This window comes from Bombus pascuorum, chromosome 7 (assembly GCF_905332965.1).
Source record: "Bombus pascuorum chromosome 7, iyBomPasc1.1, whole genome shotgun sequence".
NCBI lineage: Eukaryota > Metazoa > Arthropoda > Insecta > Hymenoptera > Apidae > Bombus > Bombus pascuorum.
In genome coordinates, this window is record NC_083494.1 from 10115116 (window position 1) to 10129026 (window position 13911).

General features: G+C 42.6%; 1 protein-coding gene across 4 annotated transcripts; it reads left to right on the plus strand.

Moving 5' to 3' along the window:
* Window positions 1–432: 432 nt before the first annotated feature.
* LOC132909343 (netrin receptor UNC5C-like) lies at window positions 433–13534 on the plus strand. Of its 4 annotated transcripts, XM_060964122.1 has the most exons (14): window positions 457–546; window positions 746–1000; window positions 3515–3753; window positions 4404–4617; window positions 7989–8327; window positions 9168–9335; window positions 9606–9770; window positions 10798–10833; window positions 10901–11171; window positions 11244–11392; window positions 11473–12206; window positions 12565–12953; window positions 13029–13130; window positions 13206–13534. In XM_060964122.1, the coding sequence occupies exons 2-14, from the start codon at window positions 940–942 to the stop codon at window positions 13375–13377; spliced, it is 3039 nt and encodes a 1012-aa protein (XP_060820105.1). In that variant the 5' UTR covers window positions 457–546; window positions 746–939; the 3' UTR covers window positions 13378–13534. The 4 variants fall into 4 exon arrangements, with proteins under 4 accessions (XP_060820104.1, XP_060820106.1, XP_060820105.1 ...); XM_060964121.1 differs by having other exon boundaries at window positions 433–1000; XM_060964123.1 differs by having other exon boundaries at window positions 433–1000; window positions 3539–3753.
* Window positions 13535–13911: the final 377 nt, after the last annotated feature.

The window sequence follows — 13911 nt, forward strand, 5'->3', positions numbered from 1 at the left end:
TCGACTTTGAATTGCTCACATCCCCTATGTCCATCGAAAGAAAATAACCGATAAATAAAAAGGATCGAGCGAGAGGTGGCCGGCGCACGCAAAAGAGCGAGCACGCGTCTGATTTCGCCGCGACGGATGGTGGTTCGGCATTCGCGGAAGAAGGCGCAGCCTCCGGCATCCTCTCCGGAGCACTACCACCTCCGCGTCTCCGGCAGTGGCAGCGGCGTCGCCACCACTACCCCCGACGACAAGGGGATGAAGAAGAGCGACGCTATCGAAGCGAGACGTGTATATATGTATATATATAGAGGTGCGCGCACGTCGGCAAGTTCAGTCGTCTACCGCGTGCCGAGCGGCGAGGATCGTGCGCTGCCAACACTCCATTCCGAATTCCCCCCTTTCGGCTAGCTCTTCGTTCCGTTTGTCGATCGCGCGCACACCGGGGGGTCTCTCGCAGCCGGTCACGTGTCCCTCTCTCAGCCCATCTTTCTCGTGCTACAACGCGGCACGCTCGAACGGAAGCGCAGCGAACCGTACCGCGCGCGGATTCGTCATGTAATTCGAAGCTGCGAACAATTAACGCCGCTTCAGTCTTCTCTTTTTTCTTTTTTTTCTTTTGTCCGTGTCTTTTTTTTGACGATCAAAGAACAACTTCTCTATGAATTAATAATTTTCTATTCTTCTAACATTTTGTTAATTTCTTTCTCTCTTTATGATTTGTTCGATATTTTGATATTTGATTTGGAATTCTTAGAAAGAAATTGAAGATGTGAAGAGAGAGTTTGGTAATAAGATAGACAATGGGTGATAGAAGTTTTAATGAAGATTCATGAAGTTGAATGGATTTTTGATCGTGTAATTGAAGGGTGATTGGAGCGTAAGGTGGTCGTATGCTGCTTTCGTTCATCGGTGGTCGAGGGAAACGGTTCAGTGAGATGTGAGCCGAGAATGAAGCTAAAGATCAGCATACTGCTTCTGGCGCTTTTACGCCTCGCCAGCACTCTCGAGAGTAAGGATGAGTTATTTTAACCACGCGGCTTATGGTTTGTAATAAACAACATCGAACTTCGCAGCGAGAACATTTTTTCATCGTAGACTTACGAGTCCATGGTAAATAGAGAATTCGAGCTCGAGAATTTAGAGTTTTGTGCTTGGAACCCCCGAAACAAACAACGCTCCTTGTCCATTGGTACGAGAGTTTGGTCTGGTTGTTCGATTGTTATGAAGTTGTTAGTGTTTGCTTAGTCGCGAACTTTTGTCGCGTTTGCATTTGTGCTTCGTCAGAACTTTTCTTATCGCGACACGTCTTGATATGGTTGGAGAAACGTTCGAATAATGCGACTTTTCTATCTATCGATAGTTCACATAGAGAGTTATTGATGTTTCTTGAAAAAATGTTTTACTATAATTTTCATTACTGAATGCAAAAAAGAAAAGAAAATAATGAAAATTCACAGTTCAGGAAATTATAAAAATTCCAGCGAATTTCCATGCGCTGTTTTAACAGCGAGTGGGCGCGAAGATTAACACGTAACCAAAAACTGAGCAGAATGTAAATGAACTGGTGCGTTGATTCTCGCGTCCGCGACACCGGAGGCAATTAATCATATCCCGGAAAGAGGATCGCGAAAATATGAAGCGAGCAAATTAAATTCGCGAATACGAATCACACGTTTCCCATAAAAATCTCGACAGAATACCTATAAAAAAATATTCTCCATGATTTTTATCATTAAAGAAACGTAAAATTTGTCAAGAATCACTCAGAATATCAAATCAGCTTCTAAATATTCGAAATTTTAAAACTGAAAATACCAGAATATTCAGAATTTGTAGAAATTTTATACATTTGTATCGGTGCATTTTTGGAGATAATTTTTTTTATCAAATATATATATATTTTTGTTGCTCTTCGTAATCTTACGTATTAATAATAATTTCCTCTACTTTTACGCTTTGAATTTTTGTCAAAAGAGTTCCCGTAGATAACAGTATTTTATGCCGACTTCTCTCCAAACCCTTCTGTTTCATAGAACATACAGTGTACTGAAACTTTTGGTTTAGCAGTGTACGTGGTGAAATACTAAAAGTAAAGAAACAATTTCGTCCATTTTACATTTCGCCGCCGCAGTGTTAACAACTCGCGCGAGAACTTTACACAGAGTCGCGTTCGAAGTGTCCTCGGACACGTCCAAACATCCCCCGGGCGACAGAGATAAATTCGCGGGTTGAATTTACTCGTGCAACGTTGATATTCTACAAAGCCCTGGCTCGAAATCGTGACATGTTTTCCCGTGAGTGTGACAGCGGGGATAATCGTCTCTCGGTTTACTGCTTCGAGTCAAACAAGAGTCGCGATCGCCTAGTCGTGCCGGGTAATAAAGTTCTGGCTGTGACTTAGAATGTGTGCAAGCCGGACCGAACGAATCACGAGGATAAAAGAGAAAGATAGAGAAACATGGTATGGGGACCAAGTGTAAAGACTAAGAGATCTTAAGCGAGCGGATCCCGCTGACTGATACACGACGTAAAATCCCGTACGCATCGTTAAACCGAGCTTTACCGTTTCCATCGCGCGACGTCTAAATTTACCGTGGGCAGAATCGCGCTTTGGTCGAGGTGGCACAAACATTCGATCGCTCGAGAACAGACATCGTTTGGCTTGTTATCCGTAGCCACGATGATCGGCGAGGAACGGATCTCTCGGCTAGCACGGCTCATTTCACTCGCTGAATTAACGCTTTGCACTCCATGCACGTGTTACTCGGTTGCGACGTCCGATCTTTATCGGCTGTTCGTGGAGTTATGCGTTAACTCATTACAGACCAGATAATGAAATATTTCGTCAGAGTTGCATAAATGCAACAGAATTGAAGGACGTGGTGCTTTGAAATTGGAGGAGAAACTGTAGATGAAATTCGTGCGATTGTAATGGTATAAGCTTTTTATATTAGAGAATTATAGATTTCTATTGAAAAATTCGGCGCTCATATATTTAATACTCTGTAATTGGATTTTTTTTAATTAAAAGAAAAAGGATAGCGATGAATTATAATTTTGTTTAAATGGGTAGGAACATGTACTAACTGCTCTAGATAGATTTATTAAATCAGATAGAGGATGTTATGGAGGTTATAAGTGCTGTAAAAAGTAGAGAAGTGTGTGATTCTGCATTAAAGATTCTACGATTGTTTCTCGATTAGAATAATTAGATTACGAAAGGGAACACTAGTTGATTCATGAAACTATATGAAATTAGAAGCGCCCCTGTCTTTACACTGCCGCTTACTTCATTCTCTTTCAACTTTCACTTTTCCTCACATCTGTGGCGGCCAAAGTTAAGCGCCTCGATCATTTATTCATGGTTCAAGGGAAGTTCCCCCGGCTTCCTATAATTGGATTAATCATTTAAATTCCACTTTTGTCATGCTATTCCACCGATATCGCAGAGCATCTAAAATTATTAATGATGGAGATTCGTTGAAGCAAAAGATTCACGATATAAATTTTACATAAATTTCAGGTGAACTTCACCCTTTGCTTCTAGACACAAAGGAGGAAGAAGACGCGGAGGAAGATGACGAAGAAAATTATTCCGTTGATGACTATGATTATGGTGACTACGAAAGTGCAACTATAAACAGCGATATCGATCTTATCGCTGGTGGCTCGTTGCCGATCTTCCTAGCGGAACCCGTTGACACGTTCGTAGTCAAAGGGAAACCGGCTACCCTTCATTGCCGCGCAGCACACGCTCTTCAGGTACGCAAAATAAACCCGTTTTCTGTCGCAATCATACAGAGAAGGCACATGTCGTTATTAATCGAAAATCTTCACATGGCATCGTATTTCACTGCTAGCATAGAGAAGAAAAATTTCTTCTTCATGGAACCTACATCTCCCCTTAGTAATATAAGAGTTAAGCTCCTCTCGCGTAACATTAGCATACCTTCTAAAAACGTGACAAACTTTAAAGAATTCAGTACATACCGCAGCCTACCTCCATTTTCTACATTTGTTCAAATTCCTTCGTGAAAACTGAAAATTACAGTAGTTCATCGTACAACGCCTTTGCGACGAACAAGCCCCTTAATCTCTCAAGTTACAGCTTCTCCATTACACAATGAAATTCGTAAAATAAAGCGTCGAAGAGGCTTAGTAAAGAGGCAAGTAGTCGTCGCTTTTGCATCCAAGAGGAGGTATTTGGCTCGGTGGATTCCGTGTTTCGCACGTTGTTCGCGAAACAGGCCAGGTCCAAGCGCCGTCGCCCCGTCATTTTCCTCTTCACCCTTATTAACCACTCGAAAAACCTCTACCCACCACGTGGAAGACCGTTGGTCTCTGACCCTTTTCACGCGTCGCCAATTACTACCTTATTCTAGTCGTCTTATTCGAACCGTGCTGCATTGCAGGTGTATTTTCGCTGTAACGGTGACCGGGCTGAACGTTCGCAGCACCAGGATTTTGTCGACCCTCGTACCGGAACGAGGGTCGTCGAGGTCGAGTTGAACGTGACGAGGAACGAGGTCGAGGAGTACTTCGGTAGGGAGAGGTTCAAGTGCGAGTGCGTGGCATGGTCGGGACCAGGTCAGATTCGAGGGCAGCCTGCTACGGTTGAGGTCGCTTGTAAGTAGAGAACACTCCAATCTATCCATTCGACGTTCTCTCTTTTCCTCTTCGAGCTTTTCTTCGGTCACTCAGCTTTCGATCGTCCCTTTTTATGTATGTGCCATTTTCCACGCTCGATTCTTGAATCCTGCAATAGTTTTTGGGATTCCATTGAATCTTGCTTTTGACAAAATATAGTTATGAATGGACAGTGGATTTTTGTGAATAATTGAGAGAGGAAAAGACATATCTCATCGGATATAATTCATCGAATTTGATATAATGCATGGATATATAATGTACAGTAGACACCGAATACGTAATTCGCGAGGGTAGTAACGCATAAATAGATGAGTCAATGCCAGAAATAATAAATTTATCCTGCCTCAATCTGGTCAATTCCTCTACATTCCCCACGGTACCCCTATTTATTCCACTATAAATACAGTGCCAGCTCAATATAGGGAGAAGTAGATTGAGTCTGACAGATCAGACAGCCTCCAATCAATTTGTCCAAATCAGATATCTCCTTCCCAAAATAATCTTCCAAAAAAGAAAATTCCTTTTTACTACCAAATTAAACTTTCGAAAATATATCTCTTGAAAAGGTTGATACTAAACTTTTATTGTTACACCGAGTTGTACCATTAAAGACAGGATGTTACGATGTAATTGAAACGAACGTTCGTCGAGTAATAGTCTCCAAAATACCAATCATATGACGAAAAAAAGAGAAAAGATACGTAATGCAAAATAAAAAGGGGCGTCGAGGGTGAATACAGAGAGGGTGAAAACGAATTAACTCGCAATTGTAGCGCGTATTCGAGCGAACGATGAAAGAAGGACTTAGGTCGTGCAGAGAAAACGGCCGGGAGCAACTAGCACCTGGAATCGACCATAAAATGTAACTTCATTAACCCGATTAGAGCGAGCCAACTCTCGAACAGGGGTTTTCGAGATACCCGCCACGAAATTCACTCCTATAAGCTTCGCTGTCGGCAAGGGTTAGTTGGTAGTGGCGCAGAGGGATGCCGCGTTCGCTTGTTTTCATCGAATATCTCGTGACGCGTAAACCGAGCCCAAAATCTAATCGATATTCTATTGCAAAGCAAACACCTGTGAATATAGAAACGTTGCGCTACCTTCCGACTACCCTTCGTTTTATCCTCTCTTTTCTCTTTTTCTTCTTTTTTTTCGTGCGGGTAGAGACAACAACGGTGTATTGTTACTATGCAAATTGGAACGGTAACCCATGAACCACAATGATGCCAGATGCATAACAATGTGAGACGACTTGCGATTTTTGAACTGATTTTACTTTTGATGGCGATTTGATTGGTGATTGGTATGGGGAATATTTAGACGATCGTAGATGATAGAATGATTTTTAAAAGTATATATGTTATAATTCGGTGAATTCATTTTACAATCAGGTATATTCAAAACTTAATACAAAGTATATGATTGTATCGAAGAAAGCAAAGATTACTTTGAAATGTTAGAGATATTTTCAAATGTCTCTTTCCAGATAGCGTATTTCGTTCGAAAAACTTGTTCGAATGACGTATAGTTTACAAAATAATTGGATGCACAGATTGAAATGAATAGATCGATTTTTATCATGGATGAAAAATAAAAATGGATAAAAGCTACTGTATTAATGAACAAACCTTTTGACTTTCTCAGTGCAAAAAGCTTCGCTATAAAAGTGTGTTGAAGTTGTTGATCATACGAAATCATTTTTTAAGTCCAAAGGGATGAAATCTTATTCTTTCTTCATCACGAATATTATTATATTTAAAACATTTGCTTGAGTAACAGATTTCGCTATAAAAATATCTTGAATTTGGTCAATCCTACAGAAACATTTTTAAAGTGCAAAGGATTCGAATCTCACATTTCGTTTTCAAAACATTATATTGAATTTAAAATACTTTCTTGAGCACGAAGTCATGTCGTGCTCTCAAACAAACAGAAGTAGCCAGTATCACCTTTCCAAAAGCAGCCTCAAAGCCTCTCCCATCCCCGCGTTTCCTTCACAGTGATCGAAGATACCATCGGCGCTCTCTTCGCGCGCAGATAAAACCGAACAGAGGGTTGCCACAGGCGGAAGTTCAAGAGTCGAAAGAGCAATTTTCGCCAGACGCGTCGCGGTGCGCAAACACGCGAGAGACAAACAGGACGTAGAATTAAATTCGTATTTGCGAGCAAACAGGAAACGGACGTGCTTTCGAAATTGAATACGCGGGACGCTATTGATCGTGATGGCGTTTCGTCGCGAAACACGGCGTCGTTTCGCGCCGCGATCCACCTGAGGAAATCGAGCTTGGATTAATCCTGCGGTAATTTCGTTTCACGCCTCGAAACGATGATTCGCCGCGAGAACGCAGCTTAATTTCACGGCTGAAATTCCTGGAGAACACCCGGCGAAACCGCGTACCAACACGCGAGCGTGGCTCCTAAGAAAATCGCCGAGGAAATTACGCGGAAAATCTGACAACAAGATCGTTTTCTTTCAAGTTTGTCCAGACTCGTACGCTTTAAGAACAAAGTATTCTTTTAATGAGAGAGTTTAATCTTTATCGTAGTTCATTTTCGCACAATCGTAGCCGGAGAATCTAATTACCGAAGAAGTATGGTGTGCTAATTAAAATTAATGATTGAACGCTATGATTGATTCACGAGATCGTCTCATTTCCGCTTGTATGAATGTTGTTACGATCTTTGTAACTCAGTGAATTACAAAGAATATGAACTTGTAATTCGTTCTACTTCTTTTAAAAGGCAAAACAATTTCCCGTATAATTTTGACTTAATTTAAATCAAGGAATTCTTCACACCCTATTTGCACCACGAATTATAACACACCCTATTTGCGCCACGAATTATAACACACCCCGTACAACGGGACCACGGTCTCCATCTAATCGGTTCATACTCCCCATTCACAAGCGTACTAAAAGCATCCCTGATAGTGATACGAGGTCAAAGGTAGTCTAGACGGTCTGATAGAGGGCAAGAATGTAACCGGTGGATCGGGAGCACGCTCTTGCTTACCAGTCCCTCCCTTCGCGATATAAAAGCATCTATTTTTCCGTGGATCCACAGCGAATAATATGCTGTTGGCTATCCAGAATGGCAACCCTCGCGGTTCGAGCAAAATCTTTCTCCTGACCGGTGCAAAGAGGCTCTGCTCGAGTGCGGAGCATAGAGTCGCGGTCCATGAAAGCGCCCTTGCATTTATATACGCGGCCTAATATCGCTGAGTGGCCTGTTCCCTCGCTGCTGTTTCCCCGCGCCCTTGTGTCTCGTCGAGTTCTCGTGCCTCGCGTTTCCGGACGAATATTAAAAAAATCCCGCCACTGGTGCGCGGTGGTCCTCGTGTGCAGACCTGAAGAAGCACTTCCTGTCGCCGCCGTACTCGCTGTCCGTGGAAGCTGGCCGAAACGCGGAACTTCGTTGCACGCCACCCTTAGGAGTGCCACAACCGAAAGTCTACTGGCTGAAGAATGGCACGCCTCTCGAGACAATGACCAGCTCCACTCCGGCCTCTTCTATGGCGGACAGCATCCCCAACGACGTGACAGCGGCCAACAATTTCGTTCAAACCGTAGATGGACACCTGATCCTGGGGAAGGCCGAGCTGAGGCATCAGGGGAATTATTCGTGCGTCGCTGAGAACATCGCTGCCAGGCGGGTCAGTGAACCGGCAGTGCTGACGGTTTATGGTGAGACCTCTTGCACATTCCGTGGGACCCATGAATATTGCATTAAATCGCGGATCAGAGTGAACGTAATTAGAAACGATGATCGCGTATCGAGGGATAATTAAGCGTAACGCAGATACGGGCCAGGGAAGAGGGATAGGAGAATGAGGCGGTGTCTGGGTAGACAATAAGGGGAAATCGGTGGTGCATTGCGTGAGAGATTGTAGTCTAAGTTCGCGGCAGAGGACTGATGCTAATTGTTGTTCCTCAAGCAGTTTAATGAGATTCCTGTAATTTCGTTCACTTCTGTCGAAACGCTTGCTGACGTTCCAACGCGCTTATTGTTTGTTCCGGAACTTCCTAATCGGAGAATCTATCTGAAATCTCGGCAAGAAGGGTAAATATGAATTGTTTTCTATTCTATAGCTTTAGTTCTTTCGCCTACTACCTTAGTAAGACGTCGTTCGCTTGTTTTCAAACCAGTTCAAGAGCGAAATTTCTCTTAACTTATTGATGATTTAGTTTATATGCCCACGCGTAATTTTTATACTTCTAAATTTTCAAGAAATTAGATACGAAACCTTGCTTCACTCGTCAATGATCCAATATGCTTAAGAAGATTATTGTCGATTATTATAATTATAATTATTCATCATTTAATAATACGTATTACATATTTATCATCTTGCATATATACTACATATATTCAAGATTCAAAGAAACTCTTTCGACAGTGGAACGCGGCAGGTTGAAATGCTATAGGGTTAATGCTCAAACTACCATTTCACCTCGTCACTTTTTTTTGCAAACGCGACACCCTTTCCCAATACAACGTTCCACCCATTCTGAAAACGTTCCCAGTGAACGGCGGGTGGTCTTCCTGGTCAGGATGGTCAGACTGCAGCACCCGTTGCGGCCGAGGTGTACAAAAGAGAACAAGAACGTGCACGAATCCCGCGGCCATGAATGGAGGTCAAGCCTGTCCAGGTCCACTGACGCAGAGGGTCGAGTGCAATCCCTCCTGTCCCGGTAAGACCGACAGAACCAACCAATTACAAAACAATTACAACGATACCACTCCATACCTGTGTCTCCATAATAACCAACTATGTAATTTCTCTCTGTAATTCAAAACAGTCTTGTTTCTTGTCCCATCGACGAAACGATCAAAGACGAGCCTCGTCGTCAAAAGCGTACACAGAACACAACGAGATATAATCATTTGGTCCCCGTTGGCTGCAGGATACATCTGATAACCAAGATTTAATCGGGATTTTCAAGTTCACCCGTTGCTTTCAGCGGTCGACGGCAGATGGTCAAGCTGGTCCTCGTGGTCCGCATGCGGTCCCGATTGTTCCAGAGTAAGAAGGAGATCCTGCAACGACCCCCCGGCGAGCAATGGTGGTCGTCCCTGTCAAGGCAAGGACGTCATCGTCGAGTCTTGTTCCATGGATCGATGTAATGGTGAGCTCCAGCTGCGTTTGCCTCCTTTTTCCGTTGCTTCTCTTCTTCTTTTTCCTTGTGTCTTTTTGTTTCTTGATATTCTCGTGACCGGGGCAGCAACGAACAATTTATTACGAGCGAACGGACTTCCCTTGTCCAGCGTCACGTTCGATGGTCGTCGTTCGCGGTTCCATGCGTGCCGCAAAGATACGATTTAAATTAATAATGACTCGCAGAAAGACCCTGGTCCTTTATTTGCTGGGGTCAAATAGGACCGAAAGCGTGCGTTGTAACCTCCTTCGATTAACCGGTCGTTGGACGCAAATATTTCCATTGTTCAGTGACAGACGGCACATCGTTGGCGGAGGTCGAATTAAATTTTCAAGCGATGAATTGTCGGGGTGGAACGCAATGAATTAATACTGTAATAGAATTAACAGAATGGTCGAAATTATTAATTTGTAATTATGCATAGAAATTTTATGAATTTATAATGGTATATTCGTGAGAACTTGAATGGCTTTTTGTAGAATGGCTTTACATGGCCGTCAGAATACTAAACTGAAAATAACTATTCATAGTATTACGATAATAATTCATATATTGACAATAAGGTAAACGAGCTATCCTTGTAAATTTGTTAGAAGAACCTTCGAAATTTGGGCGTTTTGAACTATTCTATCATTATTATTGAATTCTATCATTATTTTCCACGTTTCTTTTTTATTGTGGAAAATATATTCCTAGTTTTCATCACTATGTCTCCTGATAGCTACGAAATGTATACATGAAATTTATATATATTTATATTGTTTGTATTCTCTTACATTTTACTTTTTCATATACTCTTCATTTATATTTCTTTCGTACAAAATTTAAGATCCAGTCGACGGTAGTTCTGAAAATAAAAACAATGGTATGTCAACTGCGACTATTCAGCTTATAAACATCGCGGATAAGTAACTAGTTACTCGTGTTCCTCAGACTTTCTCAGATCACGTCTGTCCGTTCATGAAATAAGTCACATTTTTCGTGCTATCGCATGCAGCTTTGGGACAGGACGGTCCGCGAGTCTTCAAGGAAGGTAAATTCCACTGCACAGAACAGTTCTACCTATAGAAAATCGGTTTGAAATCCGTCGTTTCCTTCAGCAACCAGGGCGATCGATCACGGAAACATACTGGCACTCTGGATCGTTCTCAGCGTAGCAGCGATCATTCTGGCAGTAACAACCATCTTCTTCCTTCGTTTGATGCGTCGAAAAGAACGAATGGAAGCCCTGTATGGGGTAGCCAGGTTAGACTTTCGTCGTCCAGAAAATTTAGCTAAATCGGTCGTCTCGAAGAACGATCGTTCGGTTCTATCCGTGGACAGGCGACTGGAACAAGTGATAGACGAGTCAAACGCATCTAGGATGCCTAGGTAAACGACCCTCAGGAATTAAACCCATTTCGATGCTTGTCCCTCGTTGAAAGTCTTTCTGATGGTGCGCAGATCTTGCTCGGAGCATCACTACGACGTGCCGCAGCTTTCACTGCCCTCGACCACAAGGCCATCGCCTAGTTCTTCCGTCGCCAGGTCCTCCTGTAGGAACTCCCAGCGTGGCAAAGTCTTATCTGATAACGAGGAAGGCCGATCATCTCGTAAGGAACGAGTACCATCAACTCGAACACGACGATCGAGAAACAGATAGTAAACGGACCTGGTAACATCTGGTCTTTAGGTTCCACCTGCCAGGCGAACCAGGAGAGCAACAACGAGGACGACGACGACCACGACGACGAGGAGAGACTTGGAGAAGACGACAGAAGTCACGAAGATTCTGGTGGATTCATCGTGAGAGCTGTGGTCGATGATCAAGGCGCCCTTCTGGTGGTTCCGGAAGTTGGAGTTTCGATGTCCATCCCAGAAGGAGCCATTTCTCGTGGAAGAAGACACGGCCTACACTTGGCTGTTCTTGGAGATGATTCTCTGAGACCTGGTCTACCACCTGGTTTGACTCTATTGTCGGCAATAGTGGCTTGTGGTCCGAATGGAATCGACCTGGTGAAGCCTGTGATCCTCCAGTTTGAACACTGTGCCGAATTGAGAACTGGAAACTGGGAACTGAGTCTCTGGTCCACGGATCTTGACTTGGAGACAAAGTCTAACAACTCGAGCAATTCGTCTACCAGTTCTAGTCTCGTTTCTGGTTCTATGTGGAGGAAGATTCTTACACTGGGAGGCGAGCCTATAAATCTTCCTGGGCAACCATTTGCACAATTAGATCACTCTGGAGTATTTTTGGTCACTGAGAGTCCTAGTGTGTATGCAGTCGCTGGAGAGAATTCTGTGGTCGCGCCTGGATTGGCAGTGAAGAGGATTTGTGTTGCTGTGTTCCTGTCTCGCGAGAAGGATCACATCAGGTGTCATTTAATGGAGGACACGAAGGCTGCCTTTAAACTTGTAGTGGAACAGGTTGACTTCTAACATTATTTTTCGCTGTTAGATTAAACTCCAATCATTTCGTTTAGAAAATGACACTTTCTTAACCCTAAATTTGCTTTTACACATCGTTTCATTTGATTCAGACATGTTCAAATCTTTTTATCAATTAATTTTTCATTTTTTGCTAGTTAGTTAAAAAAAATGACAGTTTTAATAATTATAGAGAAACTTTGGAGAAATGGAACATACATTTATTTGATACTTCATTTATGATACTGCGTTTAATTCATATTTTCCATTGTTAGAATTCTTTTCAGACGCCATTTTACTTTGTAAATAACACTTACAAATCATTAAGTGTTGCTTGAGATTTCTCAAATTCGTACAGGAACGACGATTAGGCGGTTGCCGAATCGACCACGGAGCGCTAGGCTTCAGAGCAGGTGGTTCACCTCTTCGAATCGACTTAGAAGATAGAGAAAGCGGATTCGTCGAGCGTCAAGAGGTTCCACATCGTCGAATCTGGTCGTCGACGAGAACCAGTGTGAGAAGATCCTTCAGGATCGAGAAAACCGTTGGCGATCTAAGGCTCAGCTTCGAGCTGCGAGTCTGCCAATGTGGTTTCGAAGAGCACGCGCTCTTCCTGAGAATCGATCTGGACTTGATGAAGCGAAATAGTTCTAGTGGAAAGAGAGCCACGAAGTCTGAATCATCCATCGTTTTGCGCGGAAAGAATTCGAACAGGTCGACCGAATCAATTATTCCCAGACCATTCAGGTATGACTCGACGTCCTTTCTATTTTCTTAGTTTACACGTAGTTCAATAATTGTGGATAATTTTATTCGTTGAAGATTTTCTAAGACGCTAAGAAAACAGTTGTGTCAGTGTCTCGATCCGCCAAGTGCGCGAGGAAACGATTGGAGAATGTTAGCGCAGAGACTTCAAGTAGATCGGTGAGAGTTTGTTAACTGTTTTTGGGAAAAAGTGAAAAAAAACAGAAGGTTGCAATTATTGATGATTTTATGCAGATACGTTGATTACTTTGCAACAAAATCCAGTCCAACAGAGCACATTTTGGATCTTTGGGAGGCAAAACATCAGGAAGCTACGGCTCTCGCAGATCTTTTGAATCATTTAAGACTGATGGGACGTGTGGACGCTGCCAATGTCCTCGAAAGTCGCCTAGGTCCATGGATCTAACATCCACTGCCCATTAAGCAAACATTCGTTTACAATTTTACAATGTTTTGTACATATAAGAGAGTCGAAGTCTATATTATGGATAAGAGGAATCGATGTAGAATCACGTTGTATAGAGGCAACGATCGTGTTTGTACATAAAGCTCGTTTATAGTAAGCACTGGTTCTTACTACATTACAACCCTAAAACATTCCTATTACTGGTCTGTAACAAATTCCTTTTATCCCTATCTTTATTTGCAGTTGGGGAAATCCAGACAAATATATGTTACAATTTCATATTCGTAACTCGTATGACTGTATAATTTTTTTGATGGCTTTTTTCACTCACCATGAAGAATTCCTGACGAAGACACAATGCTTCACAAGCATTACTCTTTTCTACAAGTTCAATGAAAGTTTTTCTTGATATGACTTGATTTCTGATCACTTCTTACCTCTACCAGTCCTTAACAGTATCATCTGTTTCAGCGTTCTTCTTAACTTTAGCTTCAAGAATCTGCAAAATCTCTAATCCCTAAAAAACATCAGCCT